General features: G+C 36.7%; 1 protein-coding gene across 7 annotated transcripts in view; it reads left to right on the top strand.

Moving 5' to 3' along the window:
• TBC1D32 (TBC1 domain family member 32) overlaps positions 1-25832 on the top strand; it is a 207353-nt gene that overhangs the window by 147514 nt on the left and 34007 nt on the right. For all 7 annotated transcript variants that reach the window (XR_005054532.2, XM_036993532.2, XM_036993536.2 and 4 more), the window contains 2 exons: positions 19402-19527; positions 24454-24537. Coding sequence is in view for 6 of the 7 variants with exons in the window: in XM_036993532.2 (XP_036849427.2) it covers positions 19402-19527; positions 24454-24537 (210 nt within the window). In the remaining variant the exon portion in view is untranslated. The remainder of the gene's footprint in view (positions 1-19401; positions 19528-24453; positions 24538-25832) is intronic.

The following is a 25832-nucleotide window of genomic DNA, read 5'->3' as shown; positions in this document are numbered from 1 at the left end:
ATGACAAGTAGTGCAGGTCTGGTGCACCTGATCTCTTGCCTTGCAGAGACCATAAGGGGCAAATATGGGGGAGAGAAACTGGTGCATGTGGAGAAATTGATGAATTTTGGATATGATATTTCTGCCTTGGGCTTGGGGGAGGGCAATTCGTTCACCTAGGTATATCCATCCCTGATCTCCCAACATCCCCCCTTGATGTAGAAGCAGTCGCCGTTCGTCATCGGGGTATTGGGGTAGTAGAGAGGGGGAAAGAAACAGCACAGAGGGTTGGCTAGACCTGAATGTAAACTGTTGGGCCATGGCATCTGCCAACACATTACCCCTTATCACTGGATCGTTTCCAGTCTGATGCCCCTTACAATGCATGATGGCCACTTTCTTGGGGTCCTGTAAGGCCTGTAGCAGGCGGCTCATAGCCCTGCCATTGATTATTGGGGTTCCCTTAGTGGTAAGGAAGCCCCTTTCCTTCCAAATCGCAGCATGAGTGTGTGTAATTAGGAAGGCATATTTAGAGTCAGTATAAATTCTGGCCCTCTTCCCAGCTGCCAGCTGTAGTGCCCAGGTAAGAGACACTAATTCAGCTTTCTGGGAGGTGGACCCAGATGGGAGTAGGTTTGCTTCTATCACTTGTGACAGAGTCACCACTGCATAGGCTGCCCTTCGCACCCTGTCACTACCCTTCACCGAGCTTCCGTCCACGAAAAAAGTCAAGTCAGGGTCTTTGAGGGGCACGTCTTCTAGGCCCTCTCTAGGTTTTCTAAGAGCTTCTATAATCTCTACACAGGAATGAGTGGGCTCATCCACCTGATTGCTGACGGGAAACAAGGAGGCTAGGTTAACAGGTGGAGAGAGTTGTAGGGTTACCTGTGGATACCCAATGAACAGAAGGTGGAATTCCTGCGCCCTTGAAGGACTCAAGGAGGCCAGGGATTTATGACTCAAAAGATCTTGTAACCGGTGTGGGGAATACGCAGTAATTGACTGTTGGAGAGTTAATTTCAGGGCTTCTTGGGCCAGACTTCCTATAGCTGCCATGGCTCAGAGGCAAGGTTGCCACCCCCTGGTGGTGGTATCCAATTGTTTGGAGAGAAAGGCAATAGGACGGCACCCCAGCCCTACTGGCTGTACCAGCACCCTGGTTGCCACCCCTGCCCTCTCTGCTGTATATAGGGTGAAGGTCTTAGTTAAGTCAGGGAGCATCAACGGGGGAGATGAGAACAACGCATCCCGCAACTGATTGAAAGCAGAAGCCACCTCGGTGGGTGCAGTTAGCGGCCCAGTAGGAGTCTCTGTGGCAGCTGCATAAAGCGGTCTGTCCAGAAGGGCAAAGTTAGGCACACAGTGTCTGAAAAACCCCTCCAATCCTAGAAAGAATAGTATCTCGGCTCCTGAAGTAGGTGGCAGGAGAGCTTTAATTGCAGCTGCTCGGTCCACCATTAGGGCTTTAGTGGTGGGAGTGAGAGTTAGCCCAAGGTATGTAACTTGGGGTAGAGACAGCTGTGCTTTGGCAGGGGATACCCTGTATCCCATGTCTGCCAGGAAATTAAGAAGATATGTGGTATCCAGAACCAAGGCCTCCTTTGAGGGGCTGCGAAGTAAAAAATCATCTACGTATTGGAGGAGGGTACTCTCGCCCATTGAATGTCATGAGAGGTTCTCCACCAGGGCCTGTCCAAAAAGATGGGGGCTATCTCTAAAACCTTGAGGTAGAACTGTCCAGGTCAATAGTCTAGATCGACAGGTGTCAGGGTCCTCCCACGTGAAGACAAATAGCGGCTGCGAGTCTGAGTGGAGAGGTATAGTGAAAAAGGCATCTTTAAGGTCTAGTATAGTAAAATGAGAGGTACTGGAAGGGACCTGAGACTGAAGAGTATATGGGTTAGGCACCACTGAGTGTAAGGGAATAACAGCCTCATTAATTATTTGGAGGTCTTGAATGAGGTGATACACTCCAGAAGCCTTTTTTACCAGCAAGATGGGGGTATTGCATGGAGAGTTAATGGGTACCAAAAGCCCTTGTGAGAGCAGACGATTAACAATAGGCTGTAGTCCCCTTCAGTGAGCTTGGAAATAGGAAATTGAGTCCGAGAAGAGAAGTGGGATTGGTCTTTAAGACGTATTAAAACTGGGGTGTGGTGGGTTGCCACCACAGGGGTGGAGATGTCCCACATGACCGGATTGACAGCAGTCCAGGGAGTTGAGAGACTCAGTTCGCTGTCATCTAACCCTTCACCAACTAAAGCAATGAGGGAACCTAAGCATTCAAAAGGTGGGAGGGAAATAGAGGCTCCTAACTTATAGAGCAAATCCCGTCCTAACAGAGGGGTAGGACAGGAAGGTGTGACCAGAAAGGAATGGGTAAAAGGGATGCCTTGAAAAGTGCAGGCCACTGGGCCCGTCTCTAAAGGCTTGGTGAGGGTTCCCATGACTCCAACTACGGAGACCCTGGCAGGGTATAAAAGCCCTTTGAAGGAGGGACAGAGTAGGTAGCGCCCATGTCCACCAAGAAGGAGATGTGCTTACCCGCTACCCACAGCTTGGCCCTGGGCTCAGCAAGGGTGATTGGGATGTCCGAGTCCAGGTGTCTTCAATCTTTGAGGATGCCCAGCAGGTCTGAAGGGTAGTCCTTCGAGGGCATCCACCCCCCGTGGGGCTCTGCTGCTGGAAGAGGACCACCCCCTAGTGGACAGTCTACTTTCCAATGACCTTGCTTACCACAGCTGGGGCACAGTCTGGTTGGTCTGTGTGGTTGGTTGGGGCACTTCTGTGCCCAGTGCCCTTCTTCACCACACCGAAAGCAAGGGCCTGGAGGTTTGAGTTGATCTTCAGGGACACCCTGACGATCCCCACGAGCTGGTCACAGAGCAGCTGTTATGGTGCGAGTCTATTCCGCCATTTGGGCAGCTGACCTCTTCTCGCTGTCATCCTCTCGGGAATGAAAAACCTTAAATGCCATATCTACCAGATCTCCTAGAGGGGTCTGGGGACCATTTTCAGCTTTTTTAAGCTTGTGCTTGATTTCAGGATCCAACTGAGTTATAAAATGCATGGCCAGGAGAGAGGAACCCAGTGCTGAGTCCGGATCAATCTTAATAAAAGCCCATTGGGTTTCCTTGAGATGCTTGAGGAATTCTGATGGGTTTTCATCAGGCCTCTGGGTAATTTCTCTAAGCTTATCGTAATTAATGGCATTTTGGGCGGTTGAGTTCATACCTGCTAACAAGTAGCGAACCCTGTGATCCCAGCATGCCTCACCTTTGGGAGAATTATAATCCCACATGGGTTCCTGTAGAGGAACAGTGTCCCTGCCCATAGGTTCCCATTCATCTGTGGTGTGGGCCTCTTTGGCACAGTGCTATGCTGCCGCTGTGACAAGGTCATATTCTTCCGGAGTTAGAGTGAATTGGAGGACTACATGTACATCGTACCAAGTGAGCTTGTAAGCTCTAGTGAGGTATTTAAACTGTTTAGTGAACATTATGGGGTTGGAGGAAAAGGACCCCAATTGCTGTTCTACTTGGGACAAGTCTGCCAGGGAAAAGGGAACATGAACCTGCACCACCCCTTCAGCCCCCACTACCTCCCTCAGAGGAGCCATCACATGAGCCCAAGACTGCTGTGACTTAGAGCGGGTTACAGGAGGGTTAGACCATTTGGGCACTAGCCACGGCGCGTAGGACCACGGCAGGTTTGAAGGAGGGGACAGAGGAGGCAACACTGGCAATGGGGGAATACAGCCTGGGAATCTATGTGGAACTTGAAGGCAGGGGACTAGGATATGGGGGAGTTTTATCCATTTTTTCCAAAGTGGAGTTGGCACCTGTGGAACAAGATGGTGGCATGACCAGAAGAGAAGGAGAGCAAGATGGTGGAGAGACCGGAAGAGAAAAGGAACAAGATGGTGGAGAGAGTCCAAAAAGCCTGCACATATGTGATTTCACTCCACTTTCCGCTCTGGTGGCAATAATTAGTCAAGTTAGTGAGGAGGCTAAAATTGAAAGTTCGCTCAGGGGGCCCGTGAGACTGGTTGTCCAAGGGATACTGCGGCACAGCCTGAGAGCAAAGGAAGACTAGCTTCCATTTGCAAACTTCCCAGGACAAATATAGAGTAGCCAAATTAGAAATGAGACACCACAACGGGGTCTGAACTGCTGCTTTTGAGGGCTGGTTCCCCATGTCTGCGCCACTCCCCAACTAATCCCACTGAGAGGAGCACCCAGCATCCCAAGCGCGCCAAGTCAGGGGAGACATCCTGGGAGCCTGGGTGAGGGACATCTCCCCCACCGCAGGGCCAGGGGTGGGCAGGTTGCCACAGAGTGTGGGCTGGATGCCCCAACCTGGATGTAGCTACAGTTCTGAATGGACCAGGTGAAACAGAGTTAGGAAGGGAAACAGACCAGGGGAAACTGAGGGACTCACCGGAAAATAGTCCATGCAGCAGAGAGCAGGCTGAGGTCCAGGATCGGGGAAGGAGGGGGCAGGGCCACTGGTGGCCGGTTGGGTCCCCATGCTCACGCCCCTTCCTGGGTTTCTTCAGCACCAAATGTAAGATAAATTCTAACCAAAATAAGCAGGCAATGAGAGGCAACAAAGGGCCAGGCAGTTTATTTGAGCACAATTCCCGGGCGAAGTTCACCAGTCTGCAGGGACACAGGCTGGGGAAGTCATGCCCAGGAGGGGAGGCAGGGAGTTTTTAAGAGAACAGGGAAGGGAGGGGGAAGTGGGCCGTGCTAAGGGTGTGTGGGGAATTTTTATTGGCTCAGGGTTGGGTGATGGACAGCCCGAGGTCTCCTTCCAGATGGAGGGGGTCTGCATCTGGGGTTTGTTGGCACGTCATGGGACTGGAATCCAAGAAGAGCAGTTTGTTCCTTATATGGCACAGAGCTATTTGGTGCTGTCTTTGTTCCGCTTGCACTGTCCTCGCTTTCCTCCCTCCAGTGCCTCCAGCCTTACAATACTATTTTTAAGAAGACACTCATGAGAGAATACTATTTTTGACGCTTTTCACAATAACTCACGTCTCCAACCATTCTCAATCTGTTATGCTCATGTTTTCCTATCCTATTTTCTGTCTTTTTAAACAAAGTCTTTATATTTTGTCATTCTTGTTTTAGGTTTCATTGTTTATTTGCCTTCTCACTTCCTTATTCAGCATGTTTCTTGAGTACTGATTATCAAGTGATTCACTAGGCATTGGATCAGACTTGGTCCCTCCTTGATTGGGAGCCTCAATCATTTTTCTGATCTTTTATCCTTGTTTCAGCACAGCATTGTTATCTTTGCTAAATTTCACTTAAAATCAAATATATCTTCATTAATTCTTTGTACAAAAAATTCATTCACTATCAGTTTTATTACATGACTTATGTATATGATAATCTATTTCTTCAAAATATGTAAAAAAATTTGCATTGTTTAAACTGAGCAAGGGAGATAGAAATCAAAAAGTAAGATTAAGTGGATACTTTCCTGAGGAGGGGAAAATGTATCATCATTTCCTAGGAACTGGTGCTCAGAGGAGTGTAATTTTACTCCCTGCTCTACTGCTATAAATGATTAGGAAAAGGAGTAATAACTACTTATGTGTCTAGCCCAGATGATAACTGCAGAATGGTTATTAACTCAAGTGGATCCATAATGCTGCCAGGCAGTCATACAGTGTGTCCCCAGGTCCACTTACCCTCCTAGTCTCCTACATGACTGTTGTATAATCTTCTTTCTCATCGAACCTTCCTCATCCTTCCTATCTGATGATAACTTTGTTTTCTATTTTACTTACAAAACAGAAACAAAAGAACTTCCATGTGCTCCTGATACATATCAACTCACTTAGCTGCATCTGTGCTGACTTAGGTTTCTATTATTACTATGAAAATATGGCCAGCGTTACAATGGCCAGTTGCTCCATTTGTGCACAGTGTTCCATCCTCTTTCTTCCCAAAGACACTGCTTCTAACAGTTATTTTCATTTGTTTTTGTTGTTGTTATTGGTGGGAGGGGTCCTCCATTGTAGCTTTTCCATAGCCAACAAGCATGATGTTAACTCTTCCATATTTAAAATACCTTCTTTTTTACCCACTTTCTCCTTTCTACAGTCCCATTTCTGTCCTCTTACTTCAGAATTACTTGAAGGAGCTGTATACTCTTGGTATTCTAGCTGCTTTCATGCCATTCTCTCTGGGGCCCCTCTTGGAAGCTCATCGGGCTTTCACCCTGCCGTTCCGCTTACTCCACCACGATTAAATCTGCTGGGCAGATCAGTCTCCATCTTAGCAGACTCAACATTATCAATTAACTGTTTGATCCCTCCTTCTTTTTTAGACACTTTATTCACCTGGCTTCCAGAAAATACATTATCTGATTTTCCTCCTGAATTTCTGGCAAATTCGTCTTTGTTTCCATTATTGGATCTTTCACATCTTTGCAACCTCTAAACTCTAGAGTGCCTGAGGGCTCAGCCCTCAGTTGTCTGCTTTTTTTCTAGTTGTACTTATTCTTGAGAGAATTTCAGTTATTCTCATGACTAAGAGGCCATCCAGTATGCTGATAGCTCTCAGATTTATATCTTCAACCCCTATCTCTACCCTGAACTTTGTACTCCTATTTACTTGACACACTACCAGGAAGGTTAATAAGCATATCAAACTTAACAATTCTGAGATCAACTTCTGATATTCCCTCAAAATCTGTTCCTTTGGTATTCTTCCCCATTTCAGAAATTGAAACAGTGTGCTTCTAGCTCTTTAGGCATAAAGCTGAAGGCATTCTTTGATTCCTTTCTGTCTGCATACTCCACATCTAGTCTGTCAGCAAATGCTCTTGACCCTGCATATCTGAAATATAACCGCTTTTACTCATTCACTGCCACCCTCATTTCTCACCTGTATTATTGTAGTGACTCGCCAAATGCTTAGTTGCTCTTAACAAAGTGGCCAGAGTAATATTGATATAATATGGGTTGGGTCATATCACACCTCTAACTGATACCGTCTCTTGGCTTCCCTGTATCATGCAAGGCCCAACACATTTGTGACTTCCTGTCACATGCTGTTTTAGTTTAGTATAATTTCAAGGCTCTTTATTTAATTCCATATTTTCCCACCATATTGGACAGCAGCTCCTATTGTCTGTCCCTAAAACACAAGTGTTTGAATAAGACATTGTTTTCAATTTAATAGTAGTACCTTATACTTCTCTTAATAATAGTGTTTGGACTAGCTTCAGGGGAAGGTTCAGAACAAGTTGCTTTCTAATACAACAGTGGAAGCCAGTCAGATTGGTATTCAGCTTAACTGACTAAAATGAATCAGTGCAGGATGCCCCTTTCAAGTAAGTTGTTCCTAAGGGTTATTAAAATTGAACTTCAGATCTTCCTTAGATGGCTATTCTGTGTGCCCACTCATTGGGCTCAATGAGAAAAATTGAGCCAAATGCATTTCTAACAGGTATAAAGCTAAATTGAAAGTAATGTTACTAAGTACAGCTCAATAAATTAAAAATTAATTGTGTACTTTTAAAATATGTCTAATATTTTAAGACACAAATACCTTTTTGAAGGCAAGAGTTCACATACTTTCCATTTTACTCTTTTGATTTGGAAGTAATGATTCACTGATTCTGCTAAGTGTTACTTTAGTCATTGTTTGCACTGCAGAATTTGGGGATATCTTGTCATTGGTGTGTTAAAAAATCGCCAGCTGTATGCACATGGTGACATCCTCCTCATTTGTCTCCCAGCCTCCAGATTTATCCTCCTTGCTACAGTTAGCATCTCCTCATCTGCTAAATTGCCTTTTATTAGCTCCTTGGCATCAATGTTAGCTATTAGATGACTTACCTTCATCTTTAAATAAGAATCTTGAGACATCAGCTTGTCCAGTTATTTTTCTTTGTGTACATTTGGGGTCACCACGTTCAAATGTAAAAGCCGCTTAAAAGCTACTGATTAATAATATCTGTGTGTATGTGTGAATGTATATATACACACACATATGTGTGTGTATAAGTCACTTATGTGTGAGCATATATAAATCATCTAACACATGAAACAGTTCTCTTCCATCTGGTAGGAATAACTTCTACTAGGAATATCATCTGTTAGCTGAATGTTTAGATAAATAGGAATAACTGTATTAATACAGTAACTTATTGTTACCTGTGCAGAAGTTAAAGAGGGAAGAGGAGTGGGAGAAAGGAGAGTTGTACAGTGGTTAAAAGCAAGTACTGGTTGGTGTTTCAGGGACTGATAATGTGAGAAGTACTAGAGATTGACTCATAATGCCTGTTCTCTATGAAACATAGAGATTGTGAAGTAGTTTCTAGCACTCCCAACAGGGCCAACAGATAGAAGTGCAGCACGTACTCACACTGGTATCAGGTCCTCTGGCATTGATTGCATTTCTTCGATCTTAGTAATTCAAATAGGTAATCATTGAAAGCCTCCAACATGTTAGTAACTTCTCATAAAAGTGAACTTCTGAATGTTCTTAGAAATTCCTCAGTAGTTACTCTTTACCCATATATATCCCTCCAGAGGTCCTTCCTGAAAGTTTGCCTCCTTGGGACTTTCTGAGAAGTGAATGGGGTGACAGCTAATGTGAGTGACAGCTTGTTATTAGTGTATAAGCAAATGTGTTACCTTCTCATTCTTTCATCTCCCTTGTCCTATGCATCATCTCTTGCCCTTTCTATAGTAATTAACCTACATATTCTGCATCAACCATATGGATCATTTTTTTACTTTTTAAGAAAAGCTTTTTTGAGATATAATTAACATACCATACGGTTCACCCATTTAAGTGTCCAATTCAGTGGTTTCTGTATGTACACAGGTATGTTCAACCATCACCGCAGATAATTTTTAGAACATTTTCATCACCTCGAAAAGAAATGTAGTACATGCCCTCCTTCCCTCACGTGTTGTAAGCAACCACCAATGTACTTTATGACTCTAGATTTCTCTAGTCTGGATTTCCATCTGAACAGAATAATATATTATATGGTATTTTGTGACTGGCATCTTTCCTTAGCATGATGTTTTCAAGGTTAATCCATAAGGCCTGTCCTTGTTTTAGCATGTGTAAATACTTCATTCCTTTTTATGGTTAAATAATATTCCGTTGTGTGGATATGTCACTGTTTGTTTATGCATTTGTCTGCTGATGGACACTTAGATTTCTACCTTTTGGCTATTATAAATAATGCTGCTATAAATATTCATTAGAAGTTTGTGCAGGAACATATATTTTCATTTCTTTCAACTATCTATGTAAGAGTTGAATTGCTGGGTTATATGGTAATTTTATGTTTAATAGTTGAGGAACTTCCTCACTGTTTTCCGAAAGCATCTGCACTATTTGGCATCCCCACTAGCCACATATGAGAATTCTGATTTCTCCATATCATCATCATTTCCTGTGCTCTGATATTTTACTGTAGCCATCATAGTGGATGTGAACAACTATCACTGTGGTTTTGATTTGCATTTCTCTGATTACTAATAATTCTGAGTATTTCTTCATGTTCTTATTGGCTATTTGTATATCTTCCTTGAAGAAATTACTGTTCAGAACCTTTGCACACTTTTTAATTGAGTTATTTGGCTTTTTATTATTGAACTGTAAGAGCTCTCTCTATATATGATATATATATCTTATATATATGACATATATATATAAGATCTTAGATTATATATATATACTACTTTTATATCTCTCAGATATGTCTTTTATAGATAATTTGGAAACATTTTTCATGTCTTAAAATACATTAATTTATGCCTCTGCAACTTTTTTCCCAGAGTACTAATTTCTACTCTTCACACAGGTAGTTCCTTCTAAACCTTTTGTGCTAAGTCTGAATGTTACTTCTTCAGAGAAGTTATCTCTGCCATATCTAAAAGATACTCCTCTTGTTTATTATCTCACTCTGGCTTCTCATGTATTCCTCTAGAAGCATTTACACCTTACTGTGAGCTTATGTATTTGTTAATTGTGCTGCCCTAGAATGTAACTTCCATGAGACAAAGATGTTGTCTGCTTTAGGTAGTAGACAATAATAAATACTTGCTAAATGCATACATGAACTAATAATGGATTTTTTCTCCCTTTATTTTTCTCATCATTAAACTCTACTAAACTTTTGTCAGTGGACGCTGGGAATTCCTTCTGAAATTTAGAAATTTTTACTCATACCTGGAATAACCTCTGATCTGACTCATTTTTAGAGTATGAATAGCTTTACAGTTAAAAAGTTCCTTGAGCAAGACTCCTATATATATCATTTATGAAGCAAACACCTTTGTTATAGTTACTTTATCATTTATAAAATGGTAATGTTTTTATAGCATATAAAAAGCATACATTGTTAGCATTACAACTCGTTTTTTCACAATTGAAAAAACAGCCAAAAATTGCAGTCTTTATTCTGTGAGTTTTTAAAATTTAATCTTTTATAACTTCAGTATCTTAACTCTACTGCTTCCTTTACTGCATTTCTACTTATCTGATAGGAAAATAGATTTTCTGCCTGGCAGAACATTCTCTTTCAAATATTTTATAATAGAGTAAGTTCCTTGGTAATAATCATTCCCCTTAATGGAATACCAAATACACTTTACAGATTGTTCAGATATTATTAATTGGATATTTTTAGGAGGCATTATTCCTATATGGAAAAGCAGATCATTTCAAAGTTCATAATATGTGAGATATGAATACATCTCTCTATAACTTTATTTTTTTCCCCACAACATGGTGTAGTTTTTCTTTCTGCAAATTAATGAGAAAAAGAGAAAGAATGTCATAGAGAATTGAAGTGAATTCCAGTTAGAACTTGCTTTTCACAGTTTGTAAATTTCAGCTCTAAATTAACTCATTATCAAATATTTGTTGAATCATTAGGTTCTATCTATAGATCAGATATCTGTGAAACTTATGTTCTTGGATGAGGACCATGAATCTAAACCACTATTTTAAATGTACATTTGCATAGATTGGTGCTTTATAAAAGCACAAGTGAAAATACAAATCATTGGCAATGTATATGTATTAACATGTTGGGAGTATTACATAGTAATATGTATGAATATGGTGAAGATTTTTAAAGGTATTATTATGTGTAAGTTTATTTTGAACATCTTGTAGTTGCAGTCTGTTTATAGAAGTTAATCATTGCAGTGTATTTTGGTCAATAAGAAAGCAAATATTAATAATGTTTATAATCTACATTAGAGATGAAGCTGAAGAACAAGAGTACCATATTCTCTTATCTCTAGAGTGATACATTGTTCAATAAATGAGCAATAAAATTCACAAGTTTATAGCTATATTCTAATGATGCCAACATGTTCTATTCTAACTCTCAAGACATACTGATATTATTTTAAATTGTTTTTCATTGAAAGGTACTGAAATTTAGCCTTTTCAACCTCAATTCATACTGTTGTTTTGCCTTTGGAACAATATTCTTAATTTTAAAAAGACAGATTTCAATAATCTATATTGATTTTGCTTAATAAATTTTCATGTCACAAGGTTTAATCTTTATTCACTGATGCTGCTTCGTGCTGACACTTCGATAATTTCTGTATTTTCAGACATTAAGTCCACACCCATGTCTCTGATGATTCATCTTTGTGTCTTTTTAATTTGCAAATAGGATGAAAATCCATTAGACAACCCTAATAGTATACATACCAAATTAAAATACTACCTACAGAGTACTTAGAAATAAACTGAGAAGAATGAGATGATCTATAATGGCAACTACATTTTAATACAAGTATGAAAATTATCCAATTAACAAATGAGTAGACTATATTGCCTTCACTGCTAGTCTCATAAATTATATAAGATTTAAGATGACTGCTCCTCCTTCAGTCAACTAAATAGAATCCCATTGGAAAACCTGTGAAAGTGCTTTGAAAAATACTATGGTACTACTTGAAATGTTGTGTAACATGACGATGGGTATTGTTGTATGTTCTGATTTTAAAAGCCTTTTGTGTTATCTTGCATACACAGTCAGTCTATAAAAAGTCAGTATAATAATACTTAGCTAGGCCTTTATGTTGAGTCAGGCATTTTCATATTCTTTTTAACCTTGGAATTAAGATTTATTTATAGTAGATAAAGGTAAGTTACTTTTATTTGACATCATCCTGTTAACTGAGCATACTGGGAGTATGAAATTATGTTTTTTTTCCAATGTAGTAAATCTTGAGCTGCAGCTGTTGAGATACTTAGCTTAAAAATCAGGTATTTTCTTTTGAACAGTCAAACTTACTATTTTCATTTGTACTTTTTACATCAATGTTTGAAACAAACTTATCTGGGGCAACAGGGGAAATAATTCATGTCTTAGTTTAGGTGCACATGATAAGGGAAAACTAATTACCTATATTTTGGAAAAATCTTCACTGATTTCTCCTATCATAAATGCATAATTATCACATATTAAAGAAAAGGGAAGTGCTATGATAATTCAAAAATAATGAATATGTGTAAAATATAGATGTCATGTTAAGAACCCACAGTTCAAACAAAATGAAGATGTAGAAGAATTTAGATATTCCCAAATTTAGAGATATACAGAAAACTAATGTAAAAAATTTAGGTATCTTTCCAGTTGCTTCTCTGAGACCATTCCAGGGTCTTCTTTTGTTTACTGTAGTAAAAGAAAGCAAGGTAAACACACATGGAAAAAGAGAAGATAAGCAGAAACACAAATGGGAAATAGTCCACAAATAAACTTCAAGATAATAGAAGGGTTACTAAGTTAAGCCTAGGAATCTGTTGCTAGTTAATGATATCTTCCATTTATTTTATTTCTTATGCAGCATCTGTTATGATGTTGTGTTAAAGTGGGCTTTTAAAATTACTAACTGACATACTGGAAAGAAGTGCTAAAGTTTTCTGTGTAAATAGCAGATTTATTTATTTATTTATTTATGTTGTGCTTGCATTTTCCTCCCTTTCTAATACCAAAGTTCTTTGTTTTTACATTACATATAATAATCTTATAATCAGTGTAATCTATTTATCCATATAATACTTTGAGAAATAAATTACACAGTATCCTCATATATGACAAGATTATAGTACTCATCATAAAGAAGTTCTGAATTTAGACATGAAATATTGTCATCTGTGATTGGCGAATTTTGTAAATATGAAATTTGATGTTTCCTCCCACCCCCACCCCGTTTACCTCAGTGGTAGTAAGGAATGAATTTGTAACAGATTTTTTTTTGTTTGCCTTCTCTTCCAGTTTTTCATTGTTCCTATAAATCATGGTGATTTAAAGGAGCATAGAGAGGAAAAGCATACCCTTCTGTTTCTTAATACACATACACCATACTTCCTTTTTGGAAAACAGAATGATAGTTTTCCATAGTGAGTTTATCATAGACAGAGATAAAATTGACATACTGAAACCAAGTATATTATACTATACGGTCTCTAAAAATAATAGGGTATGGTTAGAAGTATGTGAAAATGATTGTATAAAAAATGTGAGTTAAGAAAGGCATTATTGAGAATATATTTGTAAATGACATATCTGACAAGGGCTTAACATCCAAAATATATAAAGAACTCATACACCTCAACACCCAAAAAAACAAATAAGCCTGTTAAAAAATGGGCAGAGGATATGAACAGACACTTCTCTGAAGAAGAAATTCAGATGGCCAACAGGCACATGAATAGATGTTCTGCATCACTAATTATCAGGGAAATGCAAATTAAAACCACAATCAGATATCACCTCACACCAGTTAGGATGGCCAACATAGAAAAGAATAGGAACAACAAATGCTGGTGAGGATGTGGAGAAAGGGGAACCCTCCTACACTGCTGGTGGGAATGTAAACTAGCTCAACCATTGTGAAAAACAGTATGGAGGTTCCACAAAATCTAAAAATGGAAATACCATTTGACCCAGAAATTCCACTCCTAGGAATTTACCCTAAGAATGCTGTTTCCCAGTATCAAAAAGACATATGCACCCCTATGTTTATTGCAACACTATTTACAATAGCCAAGAAATGGAAGCAACTAAGTGTCCATCAATAGATGAATGGATAAAGAAGATGTGGTACATATACACAGTGGAATATTATTCAGCCATAAGAAGAAAACAAATCCTACCATTTGCAACAACATGGATGGAGCTAGAGGGTATTAGGCCCAGCGAAATAAGCCAGGCAGAGAAAGACAAGTACCAAATGATTTAACTTATCTGTGAAGCATATGAACAAAGCAAAAATTAAGGAACAAAAAAGCAGCAGACACAGAACCCAAGAATAGACTAACAGTTACCAAAGGGAAAGGGACTGGGGAGGGTGAAGGGGAGTAAGGGGCATTCGATTAGCACACATAATATAGTGGGGGTGCATGGGGAAGGCAGTATAGCACAGAGAAGACAAGTAGTGATTCTATAGCATCTTACTACGCTGATAGACAGTGAATGTAATGGGGTATGTGTTGGGGACTTGATAATGGGGGGAATCTAGTAACCACAATGTTGCTCATGTAATTGTATGTAATGATACCAAAAAAAAACTGTTGTAACATCAGGAAATTGGTGTGAGTCATTGGAAGTAAGATAAGAGAGAAATGAAGGTTACTGTTAACTATCTAACAATTTTTCATTTTAAGATTGCAATATTGTCTCCTAAGAAAAGCTTAGGTAAAATCTCCAAAATCACAACTAATTCCTTACAGCTCTGTATCTGTGATGAGAAAAAAAAAAGAAAGGCATTATTTGCTATACCTAGTCAATGTATAGAATATAAATCTGGGTTCTTTCTAGTGAAATAGTTGTTTTCTCATTTAACCTTAAGAAGTGAATATTCATTTCACTACAGGAGATTGAATTGTACTCAGAAAGCAGCTAGACTCTCATATGAAGGTAATAAGGATTTAAAATTTTTATACTTTAAAATACTTTAATATTATGATTAGGTTTCTTGTGAGTGAATCATTTATATACATGCACATACTTTCAATTAAAGTTTATTGAGTTCTGGTATAGACTTTATGCCAAATTATGAACCATTATTGCTCATATTTTAGTGATACTAGTATGCTTAGAAGCTTTCAGTCACTTAAGTAACTTTCAGTTATACCACACACATTTACATACACACTTGTACATATGAATAAAACCAATCTTCATATACACTAGAATCCACTCATATTAAGAACACGAAACAAATTTTGACAAATATCTTTGCCCATATAACCATCACCGTAATCAAAATACAGAACATTTTAATGACCTCACGAGTTCCCTTTTTCTCTTGTAATCAGTTTCTCTCTGTACTCAATCTGTAAACAATCACAGGTTTTTATTTTTCTATTACTGTAGCTTAAGATTTCTCAACCTAAGCACTATTAACATTTTAGGCTGGATAGTTGCCTCGTGCCATAGCGTGCTGTCCTGGCCACTGTAGAGGTTTTAGCACCATCTTTGGTGCCTACCCACTAGATGCCGGTAGAACTCTTGTCTGCAGTCCCCACTCCCAGTTGTGACAATCAGAAATGTCTGTAGACGTAGATGAAATATCCCCTGAAGAGCAAAACCTAGTCCATTTAAGAACTAGTGCTATAGATAAGTTTTTCCTTTTCTAGCATTTCATACAAATAGGATAATAGGATGCTGTCTTTGTGTCTGGTTTCGTTATCTCTGCATGATGGTCTGAGATTCTTCCTGTTTGTTACTGTACCATTCAGTTCCTTTGTACTGAGTGGGATTCCATTATTGACAAAGTACAGTTTGTTTACACATCCACTTTCTGTTCATATTTTCTTTAAATCCTAAAAATAACTTCTTTAAAAACTTTGCTAATTGTATCATCTCAGTCATTTCTGAGTCTATAATTGACTATTTACTGATTATGAGTCCCAGTTTTCCCTTTTCTCATTTCTTTATTGAGTATTAGACATTATTAATTTTACATTGTTGAGTGCTGGGTTTTATTGTCTTTCTTTAAAGAATAATGGACTTTTTTGTCATATAGTCAAATTACTTGTGGTTTGCCTTTGCTTTATGGTTAATGTAACTCTGTTACCAAGGTGTTACTTTTCATGGCATCCCCCTTCTGCACAGTGATCTTGAAAGTACCATCCAGAAAAGAACGGCCAATTGTAAAGCTCACCTCATTAGTTTCCCTTTTCTCAGACATAACAGACCTGCGCTGCCTATTGGCCAATGTCTGAAAATAGTTGTTTGATACATTTAATCCATTTTTCAAGTTGTTTATAGCAGGAATACAATTCTATTCCCAGTTCTCCATCATGACCAGAAGTAAAACTCTGGTTTTTAATTTTTTTGTGTTGTCTATAAACATAGAAATTTTGAAAAACAATGAATTCTGTGTATCATTCATATTTATTCTACTGGCATAATCACTAATTTATCATATCCCTATGGTACCATTCCTATGATTCCATTTCCCCTTGGCTCATTCTCCATGTCCCAGGACTTCTCCTGAAGTAACATGTTGGCCTCTCTCTCTGGACTTCCTCACTTACTCTCCACAAAGGTCAGAAGAATGGTTGGCAGGTGAATTTGGAAAATCTTGGATTAGCCTACTTGTATGTTCTACGTTTAAGTTAGCCCATCTCTGAATTATATTAACCCCTTTTCTAACAGGAACATCAGGAGAGGCCTTTGATTGTTGCCCATTATGTGTGGTTGAATAGATTTGTTTGGTTCAGGAGAGATATTTGGAACTGCAAGTGGCATTAGATCCAAGAAATAGTGCCTCATTTAGCTGTTTCAGTACTAACATCGATATTTTGAACTCCATTTACTGGTCCTATCTACTACTCATTTGGCCCCAAATTTGGAGGGGGAAATAGTTATTATTGTTCCCCTCAAGCCCAGTAATATCACAGATACACATGTTGTTAAACTAACATTATATAAAATCACTTAAGTATTTTTAACTGTAAGGAATGCATATTGAAAAGTTCACACTCCATTGATGGCTAGAGGAAACCATAACCAGAAGTAAATAAAGGGCACAAATTTGTCTCTCTAGGAATCTTGCAGTCACTCTGTCTACAGCTCTGCATTTCTTTATTGACTGAATTCCAATTTCTAAGTAAACTGGGCCTTTTAATCTTTCCATCAATTGGTAGATTCACATGTATACCACATCTGCTGCTTCTTCACTATTTACATTTACAGTGCCCTGCGCTTTTTTCCTTTGAATGAGATGATGAAAAACAATACAGAATAGCAAATGTGAAAGGATATAGGAGAGCAAAGAAGAGGGTGTAGGATATGAGGTAAGGGGGAAAGGATAATGGGATTTTTAAGTAGGTAAATTACAAAAGTGCTACATGGACGTCTTCTATTTGAAGGAGATATAGTAGTGTGTAAAAGACAGGGCAACACATGGATAGAAAAGATGACATAAAGGAAACAGATGAAAACAAACTGCATTTGTCTTTGCAATTTTTGTAGTAAATCTTATCAGGCTCTAGGCAGTTCTTGGGAAATAAGTAATGTAATTATTCTAAAAGGAAACTTAAAAAATTTTTAATGCTACTAAGTCTTTTACCTAATTCACATCAAGATAATTTAACACCATACCTTTGTTATTAATAACAATTTTCAACAAAATTATCAGCTTTGATATTTCTTGAGTTTAAAGGGTTTGAGATTTTATTAAAAAATCATTTTGTCCTTTGACTTAATGAGATTAATTTTTCTCTAGTTACTGCTTCTGATTGAGTTTATTTAGGAAATGTTACAGGATCATTCTGGTCTCGATATTCATAGAGAATAGATGAGTACTATGTATCTGAATTACACATTCTTTCAATAGGACAATTCTTTTACATTTATGTGTGTATTTGTATGAGTATGCATGCATTTGGTATATTTATTTGTTTACTCATGTGTTTGTATGAAAGAATATGTCTGTAGCTAGATCTGAGAAGGCTCTTTTATGACCTAAATGTCAAATATTTATATTTATGATTTATATGTTTAATCACATAACATATATGAGGACTATATACATATATATATATATGTAGATAAATAAAACCATTTAAGATCAGAGGAATGATATCTACATCTGGATCACACTATTATAATCTGTGTGTGTGTATATGTGTATATATATATGCATGTGTATATACACAGATACGTGCTTTATGACATAGCAGATCATGAAGGCAATCAACCTTGTCTGTATTGTTAAAGCGACATAGAGGAACTACATACATATTTATTAAATTTATTTTTATAAAGATTGGATGGAAAAATAAAAGTTTGGTATGGTAGATTAATTTTTATACCTATAAGAATAAGAACTTAGTTTATTATAATTTTGTTCATTTTTTTTTAAGATAAAGAGTTGGTTGAAACTCTCTGATATCAGATTGACCGCTGTTTTCTTTTTGGTGGGATTCATCAGCCCCGAGTAGTGGTTAGACAGATGTATTTTGCAGTATTAGTGTTCCCAGACCACATTTTGAGCAGAAGCAATCAGGCCTTTAACCCTGTATTTTCAAAAGATTCTTGGTTTTTGTTCTGTTTTGTTTTTTATCCCCAAAATTCACTTAAAGGAAAGTGGTGGAAAAGTATGAGTTCATGGTTCCCCCCTGCTGCATGTTCTTTATGAAAATAAGAGAACATCTTTGCTTCTTTTTCTCTGCCTTAGATTTTTACATACATGGGGGTGGGCAAAAACAGTATATATGTCTGTATGGATACATACTCATATATGCTTTTAAAATATAATTTACAGATGTTTTCTTATACAAAATCTCATAGAAATAAAATTAAAATGGAAGATGGAAAAATCTTGTGGGAATTTTAAAAAAAGGAAAATTAAAATTACATGAAACTTGCCATATATTGATGAAGTTGCTTTTATTTTAGCCATAGATATTCCTTCAGCACAGTTCATTGTTTTCAGTATAATTTTTTTAAGAAGAGGAAATAAATAATTGACTAGAGATTCTGTACACTTATGCTTTTCTTTGTGCATTTAAAGAAGTGAATAAAATTGTGCCTGAATGTACATGAAGAGTGGGTTTGTGTTAATCAATGTGTTGACATCTTAAAATCCATATTGTCTATTAAATGAATTCTGTAGGATGCATATTTGTATGAGAAAAAGAATATTTAAGAATTATGGTTAATAAAGCTATTTTTTGAGCTTTTAATAAATCAATTAACCCCCTTTTATGAGCTTTTAATAAATATGTTGAATATAAATTGATGGTATAAGATATAATTACAGAAAAATTCTTTTGTCCTTTGAAAGCTATATATATATATATATATTCTATACTTATTCTGGTACTTGTAACTATTTACATTCTTTAATGCTATCTAGTATCTCTTATTATAACGTGCTATTTTTCTTGTTAGACAGTGATCTTGGCAAACTTTTATTATGCTTCAAAATGTCTGATAAACAAACAGAATGGATAGAAAATTGCCAAAGGCAATTTTGCAAAATGATGAAGGACAAACCTGATATAATCAGTGGAGGTGGTGAGTATGTTGTTTAATTTTTGTGGGTTTTTTTTTTAGTATGAAAATTATATTAGTAGAAGCTGTGTTTCCTGAAGACTAGTGCTAGCATGTCTAGAATATATAATACCAATTCCAGAAATCCATTGATTTCTGAGAAACTTGTGATACGGGAAATAAAAATTAAAATCTGAGAAACTACCGAATTGTTCTTTTTTTTAACTGAGAAGTCTTGGTAAGCAAAACTGGAACACTGATCTGCTTTGCCTAGGTAACAGTTTGCGTGGTTTCACCTGTTTTCATCTGAATGCACCATACTGCCATATTTTGGGGAAATGTTACTAAATATTTTATCGACAGTTATTTTGAAACTGTTATATCCAGCCAAATAAATTAGTGACTCCTAAAGCATTTTGTTTTGAAGGAATAGCTATGTTTCCTAAAGTACACATTTTACATTCATATATTCACATGTGCTTTTGTTTCCTAAAAATTAATTTTACACAAAGTAACATTTTGAAGAAGGAAAATCAAAGAAAAAGTTCTATGTCAGTATAAGCTAGATTTCTTGAAAGCTATAATTTAAAGTAATTGTCCACTTTATCAGCCATGCTTTATGGTTTTCTTATTTGTATCATTTGTTATAAAACTAAAAGTGGGAAATAAAAATAAATCATATTGTGTTAGAGAAATTATGTCTCTAGAATAATGATAATATTTCTAAGGGTAGCTCAGAAGTGAGGTGCTTGGTTTTCTTTTGCTTAATATATCCTAGACTTAGTAAGAATGCCAACAGATGTGGGGAAAAGGGGGGGAGGGGCAACAAAAGCCTCCTGTCTCTAGCCAAAGGACCAGAAAAAGGATTATCTACCAAGAAAGATAATTTGTAGAAAGTAACCTCTTTAATCTAGCTAAACACCACAGAAAACCCTGCTAGTGAAACCTGGGGCACAACCTGGACTTCCACCCTCACCTTGCAGTAATGAGGCACCCCTGCCTCTCCCTGATAGAATGGTATAAGAAGAGACCTAGGTAGAGTGTTAGGACTTTCACCACCACCTTGTGATAATAAGGCCACAACTTCTCCTTCCCCTCCACACATGTATTGTTTCATACATGAAACAAATTTAAAAATAGGAAGTGTTAGCAAAGAAATGCATATAGAAAACTGAAAGGAAATTTTAGAACTGAAAAATAGCATTCCAAAAATACCATACCAAAAAGAAAGCTCAATGGATGTATTCAACAATAAAATGGAGGGATGAATCTGTGAACTTGAAGATACCAGCAGAGAGGAAATAGATTGAAAACCAAAAAAAAGTTAACAAAGCCACAGAAAGCTGTGGAACCATAACAAAAGATCTGAAGATCTAACATCAGTATCTCTGGCATTCTTGACAGAGGTTGGGACTACAAAATGTATTTATTTGAAGAAATAATGAGTGAAAACTTTCTGAGTTTGGTGGAAGACATAGCCGTATGGTTTCAAGAATTCCAAATATGTTAAACCCAAAGAAATACACACCAACACACAATGCGGTCAAATTTCTGAAAACTAAAAAGAAACAAAGAAATTTTGATAACAGAGAGGGAGAAATAACACCTTACCTACAGGGGAAATCAGTGTAAATGACAGTGGATTTCTCACCAGAAAAGATGGAAGGCAAAGGAGGTAGTATGACATTTTTCAAGTGCTGAAAAGCAAAGAACTGTCAATCTGTATGCATCGAAAGTAGTTTTTAGGAATATTAAGGAAATCAAGACATTCTCAGATGAATTTGTAACCAGAAGACCTCCCTAAATGAAAGAATAAAGGAAGTTCTCTCTGTACTATTCTTGCAACTTCTTGTGAATCTAAAATTACAGAAAATAAATTTTTAAAAAGTACAGAGGAAAGATTGAATATAAAGTACTTGAGAACATTGATAAAAATAGTCTGACCTTGCTTATAATAATTTGTATGAAAAGTGGGTATGGTTGGATGTGGTAAGGTTACAAGGTGCTTGAAACCCGTTAGTATAGTTCTTACTTCATTCAAGAAGAGAGGAAAACTGTAAGTTCCTGAATAAACAAGTGTTCAAGAAACACACATCTGGTGGTTGCCATGTAGGATGAATTGACTGGGAAAAAATCGAACTCTTAGTGTAATTTTCTAGTTATCTGATGATGTGCTAACAATGATAAATGATATTTTAAAACTTACAAAGAGTGAATCCAGGAGAAAATTTGCATGTTTACAGATGTTGAGCCACCCTAGTTTTAAAGCCAGTTATTTCTGTAATGGCAATGGCAGGAGGAAACGCAGAGAATATATACCCAAGTATCCCTGAGTAACTACCTTCAGGTTTTCCTCAGAAGAAAATTCATGTCCCTATTTTAGTATGTAAGTATTATAAATTTTGCTTTTATAGTGTATCAGTGTCATAGTCTAGCCCCATGGGATAAATATAATTAAAAGGAAAAGGCTCATCATTTAAAATCCTTACAGAAATTCCATGTCTATTATTTAAAATGAAAAGATACACTTAAGATAAAACAATATTCTATAGTTCCTGGATAATAATAACCTAGAGTTAATTTATTTTTAATGTTAAGTATTTCATAACATGAATTAGTATCTTTGAGTTCCAGATAGTAGAATTTTCAGTGAATTGACAATTAGTGAGGTGGGTGATCATACTGAGATAAATAACCATTCTAATAAATATGCAGTTGGTTGAAGAGATATGGCAATGAGATTGTAAATACAGGTTCAACTACCACATTGAATCAGTTTTTAGCATTTTTCTATGACTACAGCCTTTCCCTCAAAATATTTGGAAATGATGATGTTGTTCATAAGGGTTGCTGGGCAAAGTGAATGTATTGTAATCAGTAGAAATCTAGAACCTTCTTTAGATAGTTCAGTGATGTTATTTTTGCATATAAAGTATGTAATTACTTTATATGTAAGTGTCTTTAATATACTGATCTAATGACATAATTTCGTATTTCAAGATCAATACTTGATGGAAAATAGTGTGCTTTGCAAAGTCTGAAATTAGTCTGGTGATTCTTAAGTTTCAGATCAGACTATACAGCTGCTTCACAGATGTGATGAAGAATTTTCTCAATTCCCTGAAGTGTGTTTAGCTGTCTGTCTGGTGGCTAAACCTGATTTGGGGCATAGGATTCAAAGAATTGCCTAGCAATATGCTGTGACTTTTCCCATTAACCCAAACACTTTACTTAAATGAGTATGTTGCAAACATATGGTTGTGCTAAAATGAGAATAAAGTTTTCAATGGACATTTCTATTGAAAAAAATTTTATATAATCTTTGTTACTAATATATAACTCAATCTTAATACCTAATTCATAATGATTGCACTGAAAATTCATCAAGACCTTCTTTCTGAAAAAAATTATAATCTCAAGAGACAATATTAAGGGACTTAGAAATATATACATAGAAATTGAAAGCTCTCACCTAAGGGCTATTATTTACATATAGACTCTACATGTGAATGAATTTATACCTGTGCATACAAAAATAGAACCAATCTAAACAACTGTAAGTTTAAATCATGGTGCCTTTTCTGACCCTTTACTACTAAATTCTTATACTTTTTAATACTCATTTCATTTTTAAATCAGAATATGAACATAGTTCAATGACTAAAAAAATGATTTTTATCTTACACAATTAAAATATTGATTTACCTTGTCAGAACTACAGTGTTGTTAAACATATGTTATTTGTGTTTGACTTTACATTTTCACATGTTAAACATTAATTTTCTTTCATGAATGGTACATTTAAAATATACTTGGATGTGAATGAAAGGTTCATCCAGTTAATATAGGTCATAGTAAATATCCTGAATGTAAGTAGTGCACAATTTTTAAAGGTGACTAAAGCTTACTTGTTGTATGTGTAAGCATATGTCAGTTACTCTGTGGATACATTTCTTTCCAGCAAAATAATTCCAGATTACATATTACAATTCACCTAGTTACATCCATTTTGAAGGTAATATATGCAGACACAATGGCACTATGTATATGGTATTATCAATCTAGGCCAGAAAAGAATAATTTATCCCTTCTAAGCCAGATAGAGAAAACCTAGTTGATTTTTTTAATGACCCAATTCTTTATTATTCCATTGGCAGAAAGATTTCTTTTTCAACTTTTTTTAAATTGATAAACTATTTTTTGGAGTAGTTTTAGATTTATAGCAAAATTGAGTGGAAATTTCAGTGAGTTCCCATATACATCTGTTCCTACACAGGCACAACCTCCCAATTGACCTGTATTGACACATCATTATCATCTAAAGTCCATAGTTTACATTAGGGATCATTCTTGATGTGCATTCTATGGCTTTTGACAAATGTATGATGATATGTACCACCACTGTAGTATCATACAGAAGCTTCATTGCCCTATATATTCTTCCCTCCTTCCCTGCAGCCCCTGGTAAGCATAACCTTGATCCAGTTGCCTTGAACAGATGCCATCAATTGCAAAGTTTATACAATAATATGCCCTTGTTGTGCAAGGGACACGAGTTATGCATTGAGCTTGGTCTTGGAGTTAACATTTTTTTTTTCTGTCTGTGTGACTGATGATGAAAAGATATTATGGGTTAATTAGTAATAATTTTCTTTCTGTGTTGGAATCATTTAGCAAATTCTGAAGTAATCCTTAGAGGATCTAAAGATAACAGATGATTCTTTTCCAGTTTTACATTGAATAGGCTCTCAGTAAAGCTATTAAAATGTAATTTACATCAGAAACATTATGAATATAAAAATTGTATGTGTTTTTGAATTGGCCCCCCCTAAAGAGTGTAACTGTGAAGAGGTTAAGATGACTTTTATCTACTAGTCTGTGATTTAGAGAGGCATTATCACGTATTATTCTTGACCTTTAATATCCTAATTATTGTTTTGTTTATTATAGTGTTAATAGAATTACTTGAAAAATTTGTGCTTCAGCTCTCTGAAAGCCCATCTGAGTGCTACTTCCCTTCAGTGGAATATACAGGTACATTTTAAACATTTTTAATTTTGAAAAGTACCCAAAATGCAAATAGATTCTACTTCATAGAGTTGTATAATTATATTACAAATATTCACAAGGTTTCTCATCCTAAAAATCTCTATTGGTGCCATATACATTCCAGAAATCTTTTAGTCTCTTCTGTGCAAATATCTGAGTTTCCTAACAACTTTCTCTTTTTTGAGCTCTTTTTCCGTGTCTACCTGTTAAAAGTTGTTTTTCCTTAAGGCACTGTCTTTCAGTGTCTTCCACTTTTCTGATTTTATCCACTTTCGTCTAGTGATACCTGCTTGTACTGCTTTACCTACCTAGTGTATTGATGACTCCTAAACTCACATCGTCTGCTAAAGGTTTCCTTCTAATCCTCATTCTCTTACTTCCAGCAGCTTCATAGGTAAACATCACTTCAGTGTGCTACAGAAACCCTCAAACTTGAAATACCCAACCAGTACCTCACATTGGTATACACCCTCCTCTTACACTGCCTATTTTGGTGAACACTGTAATCACCTACTGTTCTTCTAAGCCAGAAACTGAGTAATGATCAACTGTAAGTCCATATTTCTCTCCCAACAACCAAATCACAGTAATCCTATATTCTTAATATATCTTAAATTTATCTCCTTCTGTTGATCTCTACTCTTCTTTGTTAGTTCAGGCCACCATTACTTCTTGCCTCAGGATTTACAATAGCCTTTTTACCAGGTGTCTGTAACTAGAGTTTCCTTTCCTGTCAAAGGTATTCTTTATGCTATTCTTAGAGTGACCTTTGAACTGCACATCTGATACAGTCATTCCTCTACCCTTTAGAAACTCACCATTGGTATGTATAAAGTGTAAGTCTCTTATCATAATATCCAGGGCCTTACATTGGTCTTCCCATTCCTTACTCTCTAGCATCATCTCTTTCTATCCATATCTCATATTTATTTGTTAGGAACACTAAATTATAGGCAGTACTGCCAAACCCTATACTCACAAATATCCATTCATTTATTCAACAAATAAATATTGTGTTCTGTGTAATTCAGCTTTACTATTTGGATATAGAAGTGGACAATAGAGAAAAACATCTTGCCTTCTGATGGGAAGATAGACAATAAATAAGTAAAAGATTTCGTATGTTAAATGGTATGGTGACAAATAAGAAATAAGCAGCAGGGAAGGTGACTAGAGAGTGCTAGTTGTGGGTAAGGGTTACAATATTAAATAATGTTTAGATTAGCAGAAGTGAGCAAGTTACATGGATATTTGTAGAACAGAATTCCAGCAAGTGACCA

Source organism: Manis javanica, chromosome 13 (assembly GCF_040802235.1).
Source record: "Manis javanica isolate MJ-LG chromosome 13, MJ_LKY, whole genome shotgun sequence".
In the NCBI taxonomy this organism is placed as follows: domain Eukaryota; kingdom Metazoa; phylum Chordata; class Mammalia; order Pholidota; family Manidae; genus Manis; species Manis javanica.
This window is presented reverse-complemented; position numbering and strand designations above follow the sequence as displayed.